A 21,370-nucleotide genomic window follows, 5' to 3' on the forward strand; every position below is an offset into this window, starting at 1 on the left:
TGTTGCTCATTGTATTACAAGCAAGATTGCTGGAGGAACCCACATGGACTATTAGAGTCTTGCCTACTGCATACTAATGATTAACCCCTGGAATCCCAAATAAGTCTACCACATTGGGTCTGCATTCATAGTAAATTATCTGACATACAAACGGTTAATCTCTATGGCATTCTGTACATTCTAGTGAAGACCAACGTTTTATTGTCGATTGTCCATTAACTTCTAATGCATAAGGTTAATATACATTGCACTGTTTTTCTTCTGAGTCTCAAATGTACTCCTTACACTATTTCCTCTTCAGAATGATTTACTTTTGCGTTAGTAAATAATCCTTCACACACGTCTGGCTTTGTGAGCATATAACCCCCCCTGACTTGCGTTATATATATGATACCACTGTAACTTTGTAACTTAAAATGGCATACATTGATTATGAATCTCAATCTTTGTCACGAACAGATTTAGCTGTTCTATGGTTCATTAGTCAGTAACTGCCTGAACGACTGTGGGAAGAAGACTACGTTTCTGCAACTTGTGATGTTAGCCAAGAGGAAAAAATGCAGCACAAGGGCTTTTAAGCTGTGGTGATGTCTGATAGGCTAAACGTTGCTTTACATTTCCTTTATTTATGGTACATCACTTATCTAATCAGCCTAGAATGCTTAGTCTGTATTTTAACTCTTTGTAATGTTTTGGCATGGACAATGCCTTGTCCTGATGAAGGTTTAGATCGTATCAGAGACCTTAACACTGCAAACTATTCTTTCACCAAAATAATTATGTCCTTTGAAAGGTCCTCGGGTTTCAAGTATTTTCCCAAACAAGTTGAGGTGCTTTGAACTGGTCTGCAGACAGATGGGGAAAATTAGCTCTAAAAACAAGGAGTTAGAGCGTAGGAAGTATTCAGTAACGTAGCCTCAATTGATCATTCCACTCACATAGTCACATTCAGTTTAGTTTGTTATATTATATCCTTGATTTATCTAAATAAGTCTGTTTGACATTACAGGGTCTAATTGTATAAGTGCTTTGAAAAATATATCATTTAGATTAATGAAAAAAAGGATTCCGTAGTATCCATAGCTTTTTGCACATTATAACATTTTGTGTTTATAGTTCTAAGCCTTACATTTGTAAAGGCCCAAACATGTGGCAGTAACCCCGTATGTCTTACACACACCGCCACAACAATATCAGCCCTTAAAATAAGTATAACCCACTACACCTAATTCACCAAATTAAAGTCAATTACGCTACCGCCACATAGACGTCAGCAAGCTTATGTCATGGAGGCTGAAGCTTTGATTGATCAATTGAGGTACCAAGTTGTACCATTTTCTGACATTGGCACCCAAATTTCATACATGCTTCTGGGTCACTGATGTGAATAGGAAGCTGCTTGGTGCAAAGCAAGAACTTGTATTTATGTTTATGCATGGAATGACGGTGTCCATAGCAGATGACTTGTCTGCCGACTTTATGACATCATTATTGTGTTCTGCACAGTACTGGAAACACCCAAAAGTTATAGCTGGCATTGAAAAACCACAGGTCAGCAGGGCTGATTTCCTAAAATAAAAGTTAACAGGGCATAAGATTTTGGGTCCTTCTGTAGGCCCAGGTCCCACTTGCTTGTCGGGTTCTCATGCTATAAACTGTTATCACTCAAATGCAAACTTTGCTAGGATGGTCCTTAAAGGAACTGGGTAGTCAACCTGACATAACCCTGCTAAAACTCAGCTTTGGGAACCAGACAGAATATTTATGGCGCCAGCTTGGAAATGATTTTGAAGCCAAGGATTGATGCTTCCATAGATAAAAGCTAGTAGGATTTTGGAAGCCATAGAATCTTGGCTCCTGGAATCCTTCCAGTCCTGACCGGGCCATTGAAAAAAAGAAAAGATAATTTTCTGATTAAAAAAAAAAGTATACCTCCTTACACTCATAGTAATTAACCATTTTCTCTTGGCCAGAGGGAATTATTTAAGATTCAGCACAGACACTAGAATTCTTTATTTCTTTTTGTTTGGGAGTTAGTCATGCAGGTCTAGTCAATTACCCTGTAATTAAGACTGAACACTTCTAGCCAGGGGCTGATATTTTGTGGCCTGTTAGCTCAACCAACAAGAGATAACACGGAAGGCAATATAAATGTGGCATTCTAGACCCAGTTGTTTTAAGTATATTTGTGCATTGCGTTATAACGGCGCAGTCACCACAGTAACCAGGGCAATGGTGAAGATAAATAGAAATTGTGTTATTCTGTAACACTCCTAATATAAATCTGAGGGCTACCACCTAACGGTTTGCAGGCTGGCAGGATGTTTAGCTCTACATCTGCAGGGCTACAACCATCTGCTGAACAAAATTATGTTTATTGAATGTCCGTATTAACCCCAGTCCAAACATTCTTCAGAAAGTGTGCTACCAAGAATGATTTGATTTGTAAAGAACACTAAAACAACCGACACAAAACATAAATACAGGAGCTAGAAAGTAAACATCCTCTGCTATTTTCTTAAGTAACCTAGCCGTGAAAGCCGGGCTTCCACAGGCGCTTCCAGCTGTCTTGCATCTGCAAGTTAATATTCCAAATTTCCTGATCACTGCTAGAAGCATCATGTTCCAGGCCAGGTGCTACATTTCTGGGGCAAGGGTTTTCACACTGCCCCCCATCTCATTGAACTTCTTTTTTTTTTACAATATGTCAACACAGTCATTAAAGCATTTTAAACGTCAGCTCCTTTGTAGTGTGATCTGCAAACATACAATCATGACATATGTTCCGTTGTTCTTTCTCAGTGCAGTTGTAGTAAAGTAGGAAAAGTACACAGGTAGTATGCATACCAAGGCTGTTTGATGTTTTCTAGACTGGTGGTTGGAGTTCAGCTGTGAAAATACCGGTACTTAAAATTAGGCATCTGAGACAACCCGGATAAAAGGAATAGCAACCTCAAAATAATGAATTCTGTATAGTATAAAGCAGCCATATAGCTTATCAACCATTCCACCCAACTCCAGGGGTTATTATCAATAATATACACAATAAACCTGAATAACTGTGAATGCAGCACTCCTTTTTACTGTAAAAGCCTTCAGACACTTCAGGAAGAAGGCAAAACCTCCAGTTGAGGAGGCCACCATAGTATTTTACAATGTGAATTTTTTTGCAACCCTTTCAAGGGCTAAATTTGTGGCTAGTTTCATTCAAGATAAAGGTGAACTTGACTTGTAGGAAATTATTAATGCTTGGAAAAATATTATCTTTAGTACTAATTTGTATATCAGAAGACACATATACTTTATTCTTATAAGCAAGATTTCACGTACAATTATTAATTATTCCCCAGTTCAATAGCTTAATGTATGTTTGGGTGATGGTTTTAAACTGGCGAATTTACCCATATTCAACCAAGTATGGTTGTAGCAGTGTGATGCGTTTGGACATCATAGTAAGTGGTCCATTGTGGGGAAAACAGATCACCATAAAAACCAAGGGTGCGTAATAATCAACACCTAAAAGTTCAAAGATTATTTTCTTATTGATCATTTGATGGGCTGGTTATTTCTTTTCTTTGTATTGGGGGTAACAATCTATCCCATATATATCAGGATATATATATATTAGAACATTCATAAGGTAATATCATTTTTAACTTTGCCTCGTTGTCATGACCCTCTATGAGAGATTACCTCCAAGGCATTTTACACATATACCTGCTCTCAGAAAAGCAGGTTTTTGCAAACAGAAGTTCAACAAAGCAACACAGGAAATGAAATTTGGTATGAATGGGAAAAGAGCCCTGGAGAGGAACTAAAGCCAGACGCCTGAAGACATGCTTGGAATTCTACATCTAAAGCTATATAAATATTCAAATAAATTAAAATATATACATAGCGATATCAAGATAATAAACCACAGGAGGAAGACTCCAAAAAAAAATAAAACACACAATACTACAGTGTTTCTAACATCTGGTGAGGCCATTCATTCCATGTTAAGAAAATCATGTCTGAGAATAATCGTTGTTAACTCTTGCTTAAAGTATCAAACATTCTAAATGTTTAAAATGTACTATTTCTCAAGGCCCTTAGTGTATTGGAAGGAGGTGATTCTCTATGACCTACAAAGTTCTACGGGTTTCTATTTTTATTATAGCTGGGTTTCAACGCTCAATGGCTGCATGTGAGTGGGGTCAAGTCAGGTAGGTAGGGTTGGCTGCATACACGGGTTTGGGCTAGCGTACAGTGGACTATCGAAGGGGTGAGAGTGGAAGGAGCTGAGTCAAAGAAGGGAGAATCTGGAGAATAATGTAGGAAGGGTAGCCCATACAGCCAAGCCCCATAAAGAACACGGACTGCTGAGTAATATGATGTGACTTCTGTTCTGAACCCACATATTACTATAACTGACCTCACCTCTGCCTCAAACTGCGCATCACCTTCGTTCTCTTTAAAGGATGTTTATTGTACTCAACAATCAAAGAACAAAAGGCTGTGGGGGGAAAGCAAGTGGTAACATCCACACAGCGGGTTATCTTCAATTTTTCTTTTGCTTTTCTTACTACCTATGGTTTTAATTGCTTAGAAGAAGGACACAAACTGAAAAGTATCTTTGAATATTCCATATAGGTCCTAACTTTGTTAAAAATATGGATAACTAAAATGTAGCTGTTATTTATTGATTTATGTCGTATCATCATATTCTGTAAAGCTTTACAATGGGTGACAAGTAGTGTAGCACATAACAAGTAGGACATACTAAACAATGCTTAGGTAATAGTAGTGATATATATATAGGTATAGTAGTGATATATATATGTATATATATATATATATATATATATATATATATTACATTTAATAAGGTCATTGTTCATAAAGATCCTTTGCTTTTATCATTCTTTCAAATGATAAAAGGTTAAAACTTGACATATATTAAAAGAAAATATGTATTGATCACTGAGCAAAGCTCCCAATAAAAGGAATGTGCTATGAAGATAAGTTATCAGAACTTAAAAGGTCAGAGGCATACATAAGCTAAAGCCAGTCAAAATAATGGAAGGAATGTGCAGATTTGCAGTTTCATGGCTCTAGGAACATGAACACAGATAACAAAACCCTACAGTTTTTTTGGCAATTGAACTGCATGATTGCTTCATAAAGTAGAGCACTAACCAGACGCAAGCATGAGGGTAGCAAGAAAGTAAACAGGAAAACACTGCGATCCCAGGTCAGGAAGAATGCCTGATCGAGCCCTTTGTTTGCCTTAATGTATTATATCTTTATCTAGAGCATCAACATTGAATTTTAAACATAATTGTATTCAAAGGCACTGTGTCACTTAGACAAAATGTTAATTACAAGCTCTTGCATGTTAAGTAAATTAACCTTTTACAGATCTGTCATTTTATTATTTCATTTGAAGGTTTAATTGCGTAAAAAGGAATGTCTTATCAGTTCATGTTTTTTTTGTGTCACTTGACAAGTGTTTCCCCCAAAAATGAAAATTAGGCAACTTGCATGAATATATAATTATTTCTGAGAAGAGTTTGCACTTTTGACAGCGCTAGAAATGATGTTTCCATGTTTCATTACAAAAGTGTGACATTTAGCAGTGTATGGAGAACAAGACATTTAAGTTATATTATTAACATGTTCTTTTTAAGATTGGTCCATCAGGCATGGCAGATTATCTTTATCTTGTTTGGATATATATATAACTTTAAAACATGACATTTTATCAACATTTCTTGGGAGGTTTGTAGGACAATTCTTCTCTAATAAACGTACTATAATACATTGCTTCATAATATTGTTCTAAAGCAAGAACTGTTCACGGACGATACCAAAAATCACTAACATTGTGCTAATATATAGTGATGACAGCAAAGTAACCAGGGAAAAAGAGTTAATGCTTGATTAAATACACATACATATTGTGTTTTAAATCATCAACTGGAATACTTTAAAACTGAAAACACATTATTCCCCTGTTATTCTACATGGTAAATCTTGTTGTGTTCTGTTTAGGTTTGTTTCCCGCTATACTGAATCTTGCCAGTAATGCCGTTATTACCACTAATGCCACATGTGGTGAAATGGGACCAGAAATGTTTTGTAAACTTGTAGAACATGTGCCAGGGAGGCCAATACGCAACCCTCAATGTAGCATCTGTGATGAGAACAGTTCCAATCCCAAAGGTAAGTTACCCATCTTCTGATATACTGTTGAGTCTATTCACCAACAAATAGTTAAATGGTTTAGTCACATGTCATTACATGCAAGCAATTCATATAATCACTCAAATACAAAATGTAAAAGTTAAAAAGGCTGAACCCTGTAGGTGCAAAGGGGTGGACAGTGAAGTACCTCATTCACTCCTAGTTCACCGACTTGGATTTTTTGGGGGGAGGGGGGTAAATAGGGTGTTTAATATAAAGTTTATTTTTTTGTACTCAATAACCTTTCCCCCCAGTATATTTTAAACTTCATCCCAGTAAACACTAAATTATGTAGAGCATGGTGGGCTTTATACCCCAATATAGTCTATTATTACCCCCTACCCCACCACATACAGGGTAGGGGATAAAGGTGGATGGGTTGTTGACCCCCTTGCTTAATGTGGGGATCCCTGTTTCATTTCTATTATTATTTTTGTAATTAATCTTTTTTTGGTGTCTGTGTGTGTGGGAGGTTACATGTCACCCCCTGAGGCTACAAAGAGAAATTTGCAAGCTTCAGCTTATATTTACAAATCACAAGCAATCTGGGGGTTGAATTATTCTGCATATTGCTTGCTTTTTTCAAGCAATCAATGTGCAGAATAAGTTGTGTGTGTTTGAGTATGTGAGTTAGTAATAGTGAATATATGAATGAGCTGCTACAAATTAAGATTTTTTTGCCAACTTTCATGTACTCACATTGTAGTTAAAAGACCTCATTATGTGTTGTACATCTTGCTGGTTAACTGCAAACAGGCATCGTTATTTCTGTAGTATTTTGTTTACTGACCGGAACCCAATAATCCTCTCACCAAAATATATAGAAATAAAATGCTTTCTTACTCAATTTTCTATTCTCTTTCACTTGCAAGCTGGTATATGTTTTTTTATTTGTTTATTTACAGAACGGCACCCGATAACCAATGCAATCGATGGCACTAATGATTGGTGGCAAAGTCCCAGTATTCAGAATGGCAGAATATATCACTGGGTCACCATAACACTGGATTTAAGACAAGTAATTATGACACTTTCTTGTTTTATTGTTTTTTCTAGCTAAAATCTTTTTTTCCTGATTTAAAATAGCACCTTTCTGCATAGTCCTACACATTTGCAGTTCTTTATGGCATCTATGTAGTATTTGTGGGAGAATAGTCAACTAAGGGTATGGTGTGACACCAGGGTTATTTTATCTTTTAGTTAGCACAGTTAGAACCAGATTGCCTATACCTTCACATTTTAAAATGTATGGATCAAGTACTGCACAACCCCTACTGTATTAGAAAGACCTTCATTACTCTTTAATTACAAGCATCCTGAATTGGAAATACCACACATATACCAAATGTGTAAGATATCACATTTCCAGTTCCTTTGAACAATCTAAATTACAAGCTAACCAAATAACGTCTGGATCCTTATAAATCTCACATGTACAGTCTTTGTTCCACTTGGAAGTACTCATTATACGGTCCTCTGTTTCTCTATAAATAACCTGTAAACTGCATAATATATGGACTGCTTATCTGTAGTGTTTATGTCTTTTATCTGTGAACTTTCTAAATAGTGCATGTAATACTGTGTAGAAAAAATAGCGGCACACAATGCTTTACATTTAGTTGATAAAGTCAAAATCTCATGGGAAAAAAATATGTTTCTCTTTGAGGATTAAATATAATGATTTATGCATTTCATTAATCAGAGTGTCCTGCTGGGTGATTAAGACTGAGCCATTCAATTATTTGAAAGGAGTAAGGGTGTTTGCCTAGTAGGTTGGGCTCAGATAACAGAGCTACATCACAGATATGAACGTCTGCCTGAAAATATTATATTTTGCTAAAACTACAACTATTAAATAAGGAAACCATATTTGTAACCTGGTACTAAGTAAAATAAATAGTCACAATTCCCTTTTAATAGTGTGGTTGATCACAATCCAAGAATTTGAAAGGTAACAAAGTAAATGACATTCAAAATAATAAGTATTATTATTATTATTGTATTAGTAATACTAAATTGTTCTGTTACGTGCATGAAATGGACATAGCAGGTCAAAGATATCACTAGGATCAATACTAGAATCAATTCTCGCCAATTCTTTCCCCACCACTATATCATAAATGCCCCAAATCCTCTTGTGTGTAAAAAATTTACTTTATTTAGGGCATAAGGACAGCTTTAGCATTTGCGACTAGGAATAATTAATTAAACCCTGTATTAGTGCTTCTCATTTTCAGTGTTGGTTAATGCATGATAAGGGGTTTACATTTTAATTCAGTTTACTTTAACCGGGGGATCCATTTGTCTGCTTATTAACCATGCTTAACCATCTTAATGAGAAAGCTAGGGTCACATCTCTACATTATCTCATTATATTAAAAAATAGATTCAATTAAGCTATATGAAAATGTATTGTTGTTTTCAGATTATGTACGTTTTTGACACCTCTGAGATTCCAAAGATTTATGTTATTCTACGGCTTTAGCCCAATTAAATATATCAACTTTAATGTAGGACCTCTTGAACAAACATGGCTATAGCCATTTTCCTTATTTAAGGGACAGCCATCATATGCACTTCAATTCATGTGGTTCCTTTAAATGTTCCTGTTGTCTGCTTTGTGAATATATGAGGCTAGGGTTTAGGGTTCTGTAGAATCCCCCACCCCATATATGTTTGCCCCTTTTCCAAGTCGGGTTTTTTCTTTCCAACCCTGAACTCAGTCCCTACTCAGAAAGGCTAATGTGCCACTATATTTGCTACATTTATGCAGAAAAAAATGACATGTTATTTGTTTCAAAACAGTTGTGGTTTTCATATAATACAATGTTTTGACATTAGATACAATACAGTTCAGAAGTTTGGGGTCATGGAAATTTGTAACTGTGCTAATATAGTTGCAAAACGGGTTTTCTAATGATCAATTAGCCTTTTAAATGTAAACTTGGATTAGCAAACATAACGTGCCATTGGAACACAGGAGTGATGGGAGTGATAAAGGGCCTAGTACGCCAATGAAGATATTCCATACAAAATCAGCTCTTTCCATCTGCAATAGTCATTTAACAACATTAACGACGTCTGCACGGTATTTCTCATCCATTCCATGTTATTCTAATAGACAAAAATGTATTTTCTTTCGAAAACAAGCAAGTTGGTAAGTGACCCCAAACTTTTGAACGGTTGCGTGTATCCATATTAGATATATGTTTTATCTCTGTTATCTCAGTCCAATCATCTAGACGACAAACTAGGTCCTCATCATGCTACCTTGCTGTTAAACGCAGAATGTCTAGTCTAATTAATGGAGTGGACACTCTGACTACTGACTCGAGGAGATTATTTCATTAGATAAACAATACTTTATATCATCGCAATGTCCCATTTAAAATAATGCATCCTAAATTTGCATACGTGTTTGCATGTTATCCCTACAAGCTTTAAGGTATTCATGCATAAATCTACTTATTTGCTCTTTGTGTCAAATATTGTGCAGCAAAAAGAGACATCACTGATCTGGTAAATTTATCCTGAGAGAATCATCAGTCACGTTGCTCATCCATTATGTTGTAAAGAGACAGTTTTACAGCATGTTGCTTGACTGCCTATTATTTTCCATGGGTTTTTTCCCAGGCCACTGTCATATAGCCATTTATTTGGTGTCAAGGGTTACTTTCATGCCTTATATTCTTAGCAGTTTTATTATATATTTTTCAGCACACTGGTGAACTTTTTTTTTCTTTAAATACTCTTAAACACTTCCACTGTATTTTCTGGGGACACATTGCATACAATATAAATATATAAGTTTGTGAAAGAAACAAAACACTCTAATAGAATTTGGATTTTAGAAGCCATTTTCCTCCTAGTGGTTGTTGCAATAAATGGGATTATAGTAAGTGGGTGGTGATGTCATTATTTAGATCCTAAAATACATGCAGAATGAGCTGTTCTCTCTTAAGTTCAGAAAGTGTTTTTTATGATGTTAAGCTATTTGCCAACACACTGCTTGTTAGCAGTTTACACTAATCCTCCTAAATGCCTAAGAATTTTATGTGCCTTTTTACTCTGCCACCTAGTCTATTCTATGGTGTCCTGCAAGGTACAGACCAGTGAAATGTCCCATCTGTGCAACCTCTATATACATCTCTAAGGGTACCAACTGTTAAACTAAGGAAAATAATTAAGTCTGCAACCCAAAATATGTATGCCTCAGTCTGAAGACAAATATAAATCTGATCTTTGTGCTTACAGAATTTCACTCCGCTTACCTCTTCCCGTCGCACACTGTCCCACCCCGTCTCGCAATGTTCACACCAGATTAATATCAGTTAGCACAGATCAAGCTATGAAAGACAAAAAGTCAATCTTTTATGATAAAATAATGTACACAGAATATTTTAAATAACTTATAAGTTATTAAGCAGGTTTAAAAATAATCACCTAAAATATCTCTTATCATGTAAGCACATAAGGTACATGTTATTAGCAGCAACGGAGGGTATTAATATGCATCCCAGGATTGGTTGGAGAACTTGCGTAAATATAATTACCTTGATAGCTTGCCAATTAATTCATTGCTGTTCCATTGTGTTGTTATGGTATGCACAATTGTATGGATTTCAGGTGTAGACAGACAACTTTCAGACCAAGGTCATGTTTGACCAATTATACCATTTAGATAACAACATGGTGCCACATCTAGAACATCTAAAATCCTGTCCAGGTCGGGAACTGTTGGTCACGCAGCACTGGGCTTAAAACGAAGGTCCCATCATAGTGCAGATGGGATGTTAGCCCACGGACAACTGGAGGAAATCGGTCCATCAGCCTTAAGTGGCTCCTGTAATCACACTGGACACTCCTTTTCTTGCCCATATGTTACAGAGAGCGATAGTGGGATGTTGTTTGGATGGCAAATTAAAATGTATAATTCATATTGGCTCGTAAGCGGTATAGCTTTAAATTGGTGCTTCTGCATGTTCTCTAAATTGAAGAATGAAACAGGCTACAGGAGAAACATATATTGTTGCAAATACTTGTCCAGTGTGGGCTTACAATGAGCTACATCAGCTGTAGCTTTGTTAAGACTCATGACTCTGGAGCCATTCAGAAAAAATCTCAGCACAAAATGAACCGGCTCATTTGTCGTTCACTCAACCATATAACAAACAGGGAGGCAAGTTAGCAGAATACACAGTGTGGGGGAGAAAATACTGTGATGGTAATATAAGCGCAGTTTCATGGATAAATAGTAATGCACATTACAAACCCCTGAAAAATATATATTAAGGTTTTCACTTAAGAATGGGAAACACACATATCTAGATTGTAAGCTCAGTTAGCAGGGCTCTCCTTATCTTTTCTTCTTGTAAATCCAAATTATTTTGTACTGCTTACCTGAAGTACAGTTCTGCAAAATATGAGAAATGGATAAATAATAATTAGTTAAGAGCTATAATATGTATTCTCTTTTTGCAAATATCCATATTTGTGCAGTATGTGTATTATGGAAAGAAAAAAAAAATAATACTGGCATATTTTAATCCTTTTGGTGCAAATTGTTAGGAAAATATATCTTTACAAGCGTTTTGCCTGGTACAATTAGGAGGTAACTTATAACCCTGGAAATACAGTTAAGAAAAGACAAATTGAGGGGCAGTGTCTTATAGCAATTGTGTAGCAATAGGAATGAAAAAGAAAATGTTTTTGTGTGAAATATGTATTTAATGAAACATTCTTTTTGTGTGCAGATCTTCCAAGTTGCATACATAATAATTAAAGCAGCAAATTCCCCACGGCCAGGTAACTGGATATTAGAACGTTCTCAGGATGGTGTTGAGTTCACGCCTTGGCAGTATTATGCAATCAGTGACTACGAGTGCTTGAGTCGATACAACGTGACACCAAGACTTGGGCCACCAACGTACAGAAGGGATGATGAAGTGATTTGCACGTCATTTTATTCAAGACTTGTGCCACTGGAACATGGAGAGGTATAATTATTTCAAATTTTACTTTTCCACTGATTAAATAGTTGCAGACTGGTGTAGTATGTATTTATACCCATCACTTTCACCATGATTCATGGAACCTTGCTTTTTTGGTTACATCCCAATGTAAGTAAACAACAGCCTGTTTTTTAGATGCCTTCTCCAGAATCCTGGAGCAGAAATCTGTGCTTCCATTGTCACGCAGATAGACCATGTACAACCGTTTGCCCTCTGCTTGTATTAGTAAATGAGATTGCTGTTGTGTTTCCTCATCTAATCTACAGACCAATGACATGACCAGCAAGGACAATTTGTTGGAAATTCTTGTCTTTGATGATCTCTTCAGCCTTGCGGTCATTGTCTGCAGGGAGCAAAGATAAGAGGAGCAGTAATCTTTGCAGTCTGTAGTTTCTCCCATAGGGAAAATATATATCAGTATGTATTTAGTTATAATTGGCTGATTTACATCAAAACCAAAAAAGATTTGCAGTGTTAAATTCCTTTGATTATCTTTGGAATTTTGTCTCTATCAAGATAAAAACTGTTGCTTTCAGGAAAAAAAACAAAACAGCTGGAATATCGCTCGAGCAGTCATAGTGTTTCCATAGACAGAATTTAAAGAAACATATAGCTGTTTCATATTTTGTTACAAGGTCTTTTAAGCATATTCTGTATAAAGCAGCCATTCATCACCTACTGTCTGATAGTGAAGAGAGTTTGCGCGGTGTTTGGAGGTTTAGTAAAATTTGAAGAAGGTAGCAGACAAAGGCTTTTCGATAAATGTTAGTTTATTACTCTAAAATCCCATAAAATAAACGATGGAAACTATAGTGGCAATTTATGAGCAGAAATAACTACATACATTTATCCATTAATAAAAAACATACAAAAAGGTACAAAGGTACAAATCCATCCAAGAAATCCATCGTTGGTGCCTTTGTTATTGCGTCAGCCAGATAACCCCGCCCACTCGATTGTGAATGGCTGATTCCATGCATATATTAACTCCCGTTTGACTTGACTGTGCAGCCGAGCAAATACTTTAGAAGTATAGCTAAGATAAACATAATAATGCAAAGTAATCATACTAATAAATTAAGTACCCATAGGAGATTTTAATATGACAAAACAAAAAAGTTTAAGCACTCGCCATAACTTAAGTACGGCAGCATTTCGCGTGACATAAATACCGCTGCGGTTGACTGTACGTATTGTGTTGGTGGGTATGAGCCCCTGTGATTCAGGACGGAGTCACCTTCTTTGTAGTAAGGAGGCAGTATTCTCCCGTGGGCCCACCAACACCGATCTAGTTAAGAAAACGGCGCACTCTCCGTTGGTGTCACAAATGTGGCATTTACTTGACTAGGATTGTCTTTTTTGTGCCTTTTATTTCTTGTTGTGCCTCAACATTTCCCGTTGATTAATCCCTATAGCTGTATGCACGTTATGTATTCGGATAGTTGAATGAAGGCATCTAGTTTATTGTGGAATTTCCCTTCTTTTTTCCCTTAAACATCTGCTGGTTTTTTTTTCTGGCAGACTAAGCTTTTGAATGCAAACAAATGCATTATTCACTATGTATCATATTTATTTTTTTAAATGTGTATATTTGCTAATTTAAAAAAGTTGACCATTATTTACGTCTATTTTTTTCCTTTTCTTTTTTTAAGCTTGCCAATGCCATCCTGAAAGCTCTGTTTCAGGCATTTGTCGCCACGAGACTGGCATATGTGAATGTAAACCAAATGTGTTTGGAAAAAGATGCGATCAGTGCGTGGTAAGAAACAATAAAACCGGTTATTCTTAAAGTGAATGTATAGTGTAAAAAGAATAAGATCAGGGCAATTAAATATGGTTGATTTTATAACAGATACAAAGATAGATAACATAACAGTATTCTCCTGTGGACTCACCAACACGGATCCGGTTAAGCAAACGGCACTTCTATAGGGCCATTAACGCACTCTAGGAATTAAATACATTTTCATGGAAAGTGAGTGACTTTATGGTTTATTCCCACAGCATGGATTCTACGGTTTGACGTCTGGCATTGGATGTCTCCCCTGTGATTGTAACGAGTCAGGCTCCGTTTCAGATGCTTGTAATGATGCCGGGCAGTGCACCTGCGTACCTGGAGTAGCTGGACTCAAGTGTGATGTTTGTGCCCATGGATTTTATGCATACCAGGATGGCGGCTGCACTCGTAGGTTTTGCACAGTGTTGATTAGTTATGTTTTGGAGCTGATGCATAGCTATATTCAATTCTATGATCGCATGCCCCCCAGCTGTCCCGATTCAGGCGGGACAGTCCCGATTTGGGGTCTCTGTCCCGGGATACCAGCGGCCGGAAGGGGCTTTCAATCCTGTTTGCAGCCGCTCAGAGGCTGTTTTCAATGTTGGCCGGCAGATCAACATTGAAAACAGCCGCTGAGCGGCTGCAAACGGGATTGAAAGCCTTTTCCGGCCGCCGGCGTCTAATGAAAATAAAGGGGCTGGCGTGCACCCACCGCGCCGCCCAATGGCCGTGCCTCAGCTCTTCGTCCCACCTCTTTTAAACTCTGCCTCCAGAGTGGCTTATAGGGGTATAAGGCATTTCTGGAGGCAGTGTGGCATATAGGGGGTATAAGGCATTTCTGGAGGCAGAGTGCCATATAGGGGGGTATAAGGCATATAGGGGGTTAAAAGGCATATCATGGGGCAGAGCGGCATATAGGAGGGTATAAGGCATATCAGGAAGGCAGAGTGTCATATAGGGGGTATAATGCATTTCTGGGGGCAGCTGTGCATAACTGGGGGGGTTGGCAAATAAAAGGAAATTTCTTAATAAATATGAAACAATTGTTTACATGAATTAACAAAGAAATAAAAGTTTCTTACAAGAATATCGTGAAGAATAATGTCATCAATTTTTGCAGTATCAAACGTTTTGATTCCAAAAATCAATGGAGGGAGGATAACATTAGCCTTTTTTAATTTAAAAAAAAAATTCTGCTGCTGTGGACTACTCTTCCAATGGTGCTCAGCCAGCATTATGGTGGACACCTGGCTGGATGGCTGAGAATCATAGGAATTGTAGTTCACAGCTAGCATCTGCAGCTTTACTGTTGCTGCACTTCCCATGACGCTCAGCCAGCATCATGGAAGTAGTATGTCTGGCTGAGCCTTATGGGAATTCAATTCAATGTGTTGGTTATTTTTAATATGCATGACTGTGCTGACAAAAATAAAGTGTGTTTTAAGTGGTGATGCAATTGCTTGTATCGGAGAGTTTTTTTTAAAAAAAAGTGTCCCCCTTTCACATTTTGCAATTTTCCAACATTGTTGTGTTACGTTTTCCTTCCCAGCTTGTGACTGTGCACACACCCAGAATAACTGTGATCCTGAGTCTGGAGAGTGCATCTGCCCTCCTCATACGCATGGACCCAAGTGTGAATTCTGTGACACCAACTACTGGGGTCATGATCCAGAACTTGGATGTCTGGTAAGAGACCTCTAGAATTATCAAAGCCTGTGCCGGATAACCATGTGACCAACAACCTAGTTGGTCTGGCCGGGATATCTGCCAACAGGATCATATTAATGCTGCAAATGTCAAGATGTCATGTATTTGTCTGATTTCAGGAATGTAACTGCAGCAAAGATGGGTCCAACAGCCTCCAGTGTGACCTTTCAACTGGCCAGTGCCATTGCAGAAAGGAATTTGGTGGACAGAGCTGCAGCGCCTGCCTGTTTGGATATAGGAAATATCCCGAGTGCGTTTCTTGTGACTGTGATCCCGAAGGCACGCAGTCTGCATGGTGTGATGATGAACGGAAGGTGTGCAGCTGCGTGGAAGAGACCGGCGAATGTGCTTGTAAGGTAAATAAACCCTGTTCTCTGTATTACTCCAACACGTGTTTTATAACATAACTTGATAAAAAAAAATATAACATGGTATAATACATTGTATAGCTTCAAAGAAGAATTCCAAGATATGAATATAACATAAAAATTTATTGTTGAGCCGTAAAGGTCTAATGTTTGCGGTTGCATTAACAGTCATTCTTTTTATTTTGTCTGGCAATGTAAACCATGTTTTACACTTTTATCTTCTATTTATCTGGCCACAGATTTTGGCCTACGGTGGAATGCTGTCATATGTCATTACTTATTATGCTCTGGGAGATTCTGGTTCCTCTGATTTTGAGCCCCAGATTTTAATGAAAGGTGGGAGCGCCAGCAAACTGATTATATCTATGTACACCCCTGCTCCTGGAAACGCGGTGAGAGCAGAGATTCAAGCCAGCATGACAGAGGTAAGTACTGTATATAAGTAATAGCCTGGCTTCTCGGCAGCTGCTCAAGTTCTCCACAGTTAAAACCAACTGGGCAAAATAAAACTGAGCCACATCAAACCAACATATGTATTACTTAGTAACCAACTCATAATGCTGCTAAGGATTAAGGCTCTTAGTTGAATGTTCAGTGCCAAGGTACAGACTTTTGGAACATTGTCTCTGATGCTTTAGACATTATTATTCTAAAGAGTAGGACAGCAAAATGTGAGCAATCCAATGGTCTATGCTGTGATCACAAAACTTCTCTGGAACTGTGTTTTTGTTTAATCCAATGTAATGGTTACCATTTAACTTCACTGAATGTTTCCTTTATTTGCTTGTCATTTGCAGAATAACTGGAGGTATTTTGATTCTGAACAGACTGTAACAAGATCAGATTTCATGTATGTTTTAAACAACATTGATTACATTCTAATCAAAGCATCTTATGGATATGGATTACAACAAAGCAGGTAAAGATTTAGTAAATTATGTACATAAATCACAGTCACGTTATACTTATGTGCTTGTAAAACATCAGGTCATCAGTTAATGTGTTCATTCTGTGTTAAATTCCTATTATTTTCCTCTTTTTTTGAACATTCCTAGGATCTCTAATATATCAATGGAGATTGCGGTGGAGGCATCAGACATGCATTCTGGCCGAGAAGCTGCTCATCTCATTGAGGTCTGCGAGTGCCCCCCTGGTTATAGAGGACTTTCATGTCAGGTAGGTTGCATTTCCAAAAAGTAGAATTTTATTCTGCCGTTTCAAAAACAATGGATTTACCCTTTTCACCCCATTTTTTTCTTTCTTTAGGAGTGTGCACCTGGATACTATAGAGAGAAGCTCTCAGAAATCAGTATCTTAGGGTTACGTTTCCAAAACCCTCCCTGTGTCCCCTGTCAGTGCAGCAACCACAGCGAGATCTGTGATCCAGATACTGGCAGATGCATGGTATGTAACATTATACAGGATCTCAAAGCAGCCAGATATATTACATTTCAGTCTCATTTATGATAATGCATTCTACATTGTAATTACATTAATAACTAACATTAAAATAATGTTAGAATAAAATTAGGGTGAAAACTTGTCAATTTTAGGGTCCTTGAGAGATAATATATTTTCAGTATTTACATCGTATTTATATATTATTTCATATCTTAATATTGCCTCACATTGAAGGGGTCAGTCAACATTTACAATTGAAACAATATTTTCATTTATTCAAGTCTACCTATGTTATATATAAGTAAAATCAGGGGTATTTTGTATGATTCTGAATGTATGTGCAAAACTGTAACTCTGGACCATCTAGATAAATATTTTTCCATTTGTGGTTATGTCTGTTTGAGCATTTAAATATTAGTTTATATGATAGTAGATCAAGCCAGATGACTAAGGTGAATGTTATTGCATGTAATACCCACTGGCGTTGTACAATTTTATCCTACGACTCCCCCACCAGAGAGTTGGTTAATATTTTAATAATTTGCAATAATTTACTGTATAATCCCAATTTCCCATTCAATAAAAATAGTGTGACAAACCCTATAGCATGAGGGCCATACATGTCACTTTTAGGGGTCCTAAGCACAGTCCTCTAGGGCAATCAGAGTCAGGAACAGTAGCTTTGAACAAAACAGCGCTTTATTTTAACCGCTTAAACCCCAAAAACCAAATCATAAAAAGAAAACCTAGCTCCCAATTGGAGCCCTCTCTAACTTAACTATGCTGGTCCAGACTGACCAGCCTAATCACCCACTAACTCAACCTGCCAGCCAGACCCAGCTACGCCAGGCTCTGGAAAACCTCCCCCAGACAACACACAAAACGTCCAGGCAGGTATTGCCTCACTTGGCTCAGGGATTGTCTTCTTCAGGGCCTCTCCTTGCCCTGGGAGCACAGGGAACTTCCTCTCCCCCCAACAGTCTCTCTGAGTATCAGGCTCCAGGGGTTTTTAATGTCCAGCACCTGTGCCTTATGCCGGCCCCATAGGAATCCCGGACCGGATCCTGTGGACTTCTTGCCTCCTGGAAAACCTGGCATGGAATTTCCACAAAATGGGGGAAATGGAGCATTGGCCCACCCTGCTCTCCAATTGCTCCACCCCAGGGACCCATATGTATAATCTGCATAGCAGCTGTACCCAGATGCCATGCCAATCAACTCCCTGGGGCTCACAGTCTCACAATAGATACAGCCATTAGCGGGCCAACATGTTAATAAAATACCATAACTTTTCAAAATCCCATAGGCCCCTTCTTTGGAGCTAATATTTAGCTATGCTCACATGTCTAACACCGCATAGTGAACAAAAAAATCAATCTCCGAGTGCAAAAAAGTGTCTTTCATAAAAACATATGCCTTATAGCAATAGATAACATGCATCGACCAGTCTAAAAACCATACTGTCAGATTTCACCAATTTCCCTGATCATTACCTGAAAGTGGGTATATTGTTATAGAACCTCCTTGCTGCAGTATTAAGTGAAGGATTAGTGTATTACCAGCGACAACCAGTTATAGGCAATGCTGATTGTTGGTTTGCTGTCATGTTGCAGGACTGCCAAGATAATACAGCTGGTGACCACTGCCATCTATGTGCTCCTGGCTACTATGGGAAAGTAACTGGGTCAATTGCAGATTGCTCATTGTGTGCTTGTCCCAAGGGCAACAGCCAGAGGTAATTTTACATCTAAACACCTATTTTATGTTGAAATGTGTGTACAGTCTTCTTCCTTGTCTGCCATTACTCCACAAATCAGATATTTATGTTTTAATATTGCTTTTTTTAGAATCTTTTCTGATGGGGTCAGTTTCTAGTCCTCTTAGCATTAATGCTGGAATCAACATGATTTGGTATCATAAACCGCAATTATATTGTTGAGAAATAACCATAAGAAGGCATCTTGAAGCATCTGCAAATGAGCCAAAAATATATGCTTAACATCAATGTCCTACTTAGAAGCTTTTGTGAAAATGGGGTACTAAGTTGTACAGTGGAATACAGAGTTCAAGTGTCTGAATGACTACCTTTACGGTGGTATAGATCTGTCTGACCACTCTACCTCTGCATATAGATAGATGATGTCTGCGCATGACACCATATTCTGGCACTAAATATTCAGTTGCACGCGGAAGCATGACGGAGAAGTTCAGACCTCTTCCTTCTCCCAAAACAATGTGCTGTGTTGAGTAGATTGATCTCTTAAACCTCCTCGCTGGGGCTCAATAGGCCGTTTGAGGCTGGCATTCTTCTCAGGTCTCCTGTCCTTGGAAGCTGACTAGGGTAATATAGCTCTGATTACATGCTGTATTAGCAAATTAGAGAAATTAAGTATAAAAATATAAACATAGAGAAATAAAATCTGCTCTAATATGACAGTATGCAGTTCTGCGCTATAAATTGTGAGAAGAATTGTTAAACATTTTAAACTCCCTTTTACTGTTTATGTTCCTAGTTTTAGCCCCACGTGCGTCCTAGAAGGTATTAATGATTTCCGTTGTGATGCCTGTCTACCTGGATATGAAGGGCGATACTGTGAAAGGTAAGGACCATATGTGCTATTGAAAAGAGAGTATTACAGTCAGTTTTTACTCTTTTTTTGGGGGGCGAACATTGAAAACAACAAAGAAGACATACTTTTCTGTGTTTTCCCAATAGCTTATGCCATCTTCAGCAAAAGACCCTGTCATCTTTTGGACCAAAACCCTATCAATTTTCCTAAAGCTTGAGGCGAGCACTAAACTCAGTGGCTCCTGTAAATGCTATTATCACTGAAGCCTATGAAACAAGCCAGGTTGTCGGTGTTGGCCAAGCTGTTGGGCTTCACAGAAACACTAGAAAAGTTGGACCAGTTCAGTTATTTAAAAGACGCTAAAATAAGAACTTGACATTTTCTTTAACAATAGCTACTTATGATGCAAGGGAGTTATGGTGCAAACATAAAGTATTTAATAATGTATTCTGTATATGTTTTGTAACATGTAGGTGTTCTCTTGGCTACTACGGAAATCCAAATGAGCCTGATGGCTTCTGCCAGAAATGTGACTGCAACCCAAGCGGCTCATTGAATAATGAATGTGATCGGCTAACCGGCCAGTGCATTTGCAAAACAGGAGTAACTGGCCGTCTTTGTGATACTTGTGAATTAAGACACATTCTTTTGGAAGAAGAATGTATATGTAAGTAACACACATCAGTACACTCTATACTGTGCCGATAACCTAGCTATTTTGTTAGTGGAAGAAAGGGACCTTTGACATAGGTATATAGAGTTGGGTGGACGGGGAATGACGCTGTGATAAGAGCAACTTATAAGTCAAAAGAACCAGTTCACACACATAGTCGAAAAAGTTTAATAATGCAAGGAAAGTGATGGATCAGAGGCACGAACAAGTACATTTCGGTACAATGGCCAATCTAAGCCAAAAATTAGGCGGTCACCCTTGCCACTAGTGGTGCACCTAATAAATCGCACTTCATGTGACCCAAACATAATAAGATATGAAACCGTTGAATATGTTTTATTTCATATTATAATTAGATACGGGTAAAGAGTGTCCTCGTTATTTAATGCTGTTTAACGATTCCTTCACCAACTCTTACTAGATGCTTCGTGCTCATTGTGTGGGATAACGTTATTAATGTGAGACGTTCAGGGAAACTTACCCAAGCCTGTTTCAGTGGTGTCCTGCGTGTGATAATACATAGTGACGGGCCAAGCTGCTACATAGTAGTGCTGCCCTTTGATTGGAAGTAAAGGGTTTTTTAGAACCTGTTGAGTCTATTATTGTAGGATCCATGCAACACTTCTTAATAGATATAT

The 21,370-nt window shown here is 37.8% G+C and overlaps 2 protein-coding genes across 2 annotated transcripts in view; both read left to right on the plus strand.

Moving 5' to 3' along the window:
* The first annotated feature begins 4,176 nt into the window (after window positions 1-4,176).
* Window positions 4,177-12,234, plus strand: LOC128497716 (laminin subunit alpha-1-like). The gene is made up of 4 exons (XM_053467877.1): window positions 4,177-4,186; window positions 6,034-6,204; window positions 7,131-7,243; window positions 11,979-12,234. The coding sequence occupies exons 1-4, from the start codon at window positions 4,177-4,179 to the stop codon at window positions 12,225-12,227; spliced, it is 543 nt and encodes a 180-aa protein (XP_053323852.1). The 3' UTR covers window positions 12,228-12,234.
* A 277-nt stretch (window positions 12,235-12,511) lies between these two features.
* LOC128497717 (laminin subunit alpha-1-like) overlaps window positions 12,512-21,370 on the plus strand; it is a 91,663-nt gene continuing 82,804 nt past the window's right edge. Inside the window, 8 exon segments of the mRNA XM_053467878.1 lie at window positions 12,512-12,571; window positions 13,889-13,954; window positions 14,241-14,421; window positions 15,563-15,699; window positions 15,840-16,076; window positions 16,328-16,513; window positions 16,886-17,007; window positions 17,144-17,264. Of these exon segments, the coding sequence (XP_053323853.1) occupies window positions 12,512-12,571; window positions 13,889-13,954; window positions 14,241-14,421; window positions 15,563-15,699; window positions 15,840-16,076; window positions 16,328-16,513; window positions 16,886-17,007; window positions 17,144-17,264 (1,110 nt within the window).

This window comes from Spea bombifrons, chromosome 5, assembly GCF_027358695.1.
Source record: "Spea bombifrons isolate aSpeBom1 chromosome 5, aSpeBom1.2.pri, whole genome shotgun sequence".
In the NCBI taxonomy this organism is placed as follows: domain Eukaryota; kingdom Metazoa; phylum Chordata; class Amphibia; order Anura; family Pelobatidae; genus Spea; species Spea bombifrons.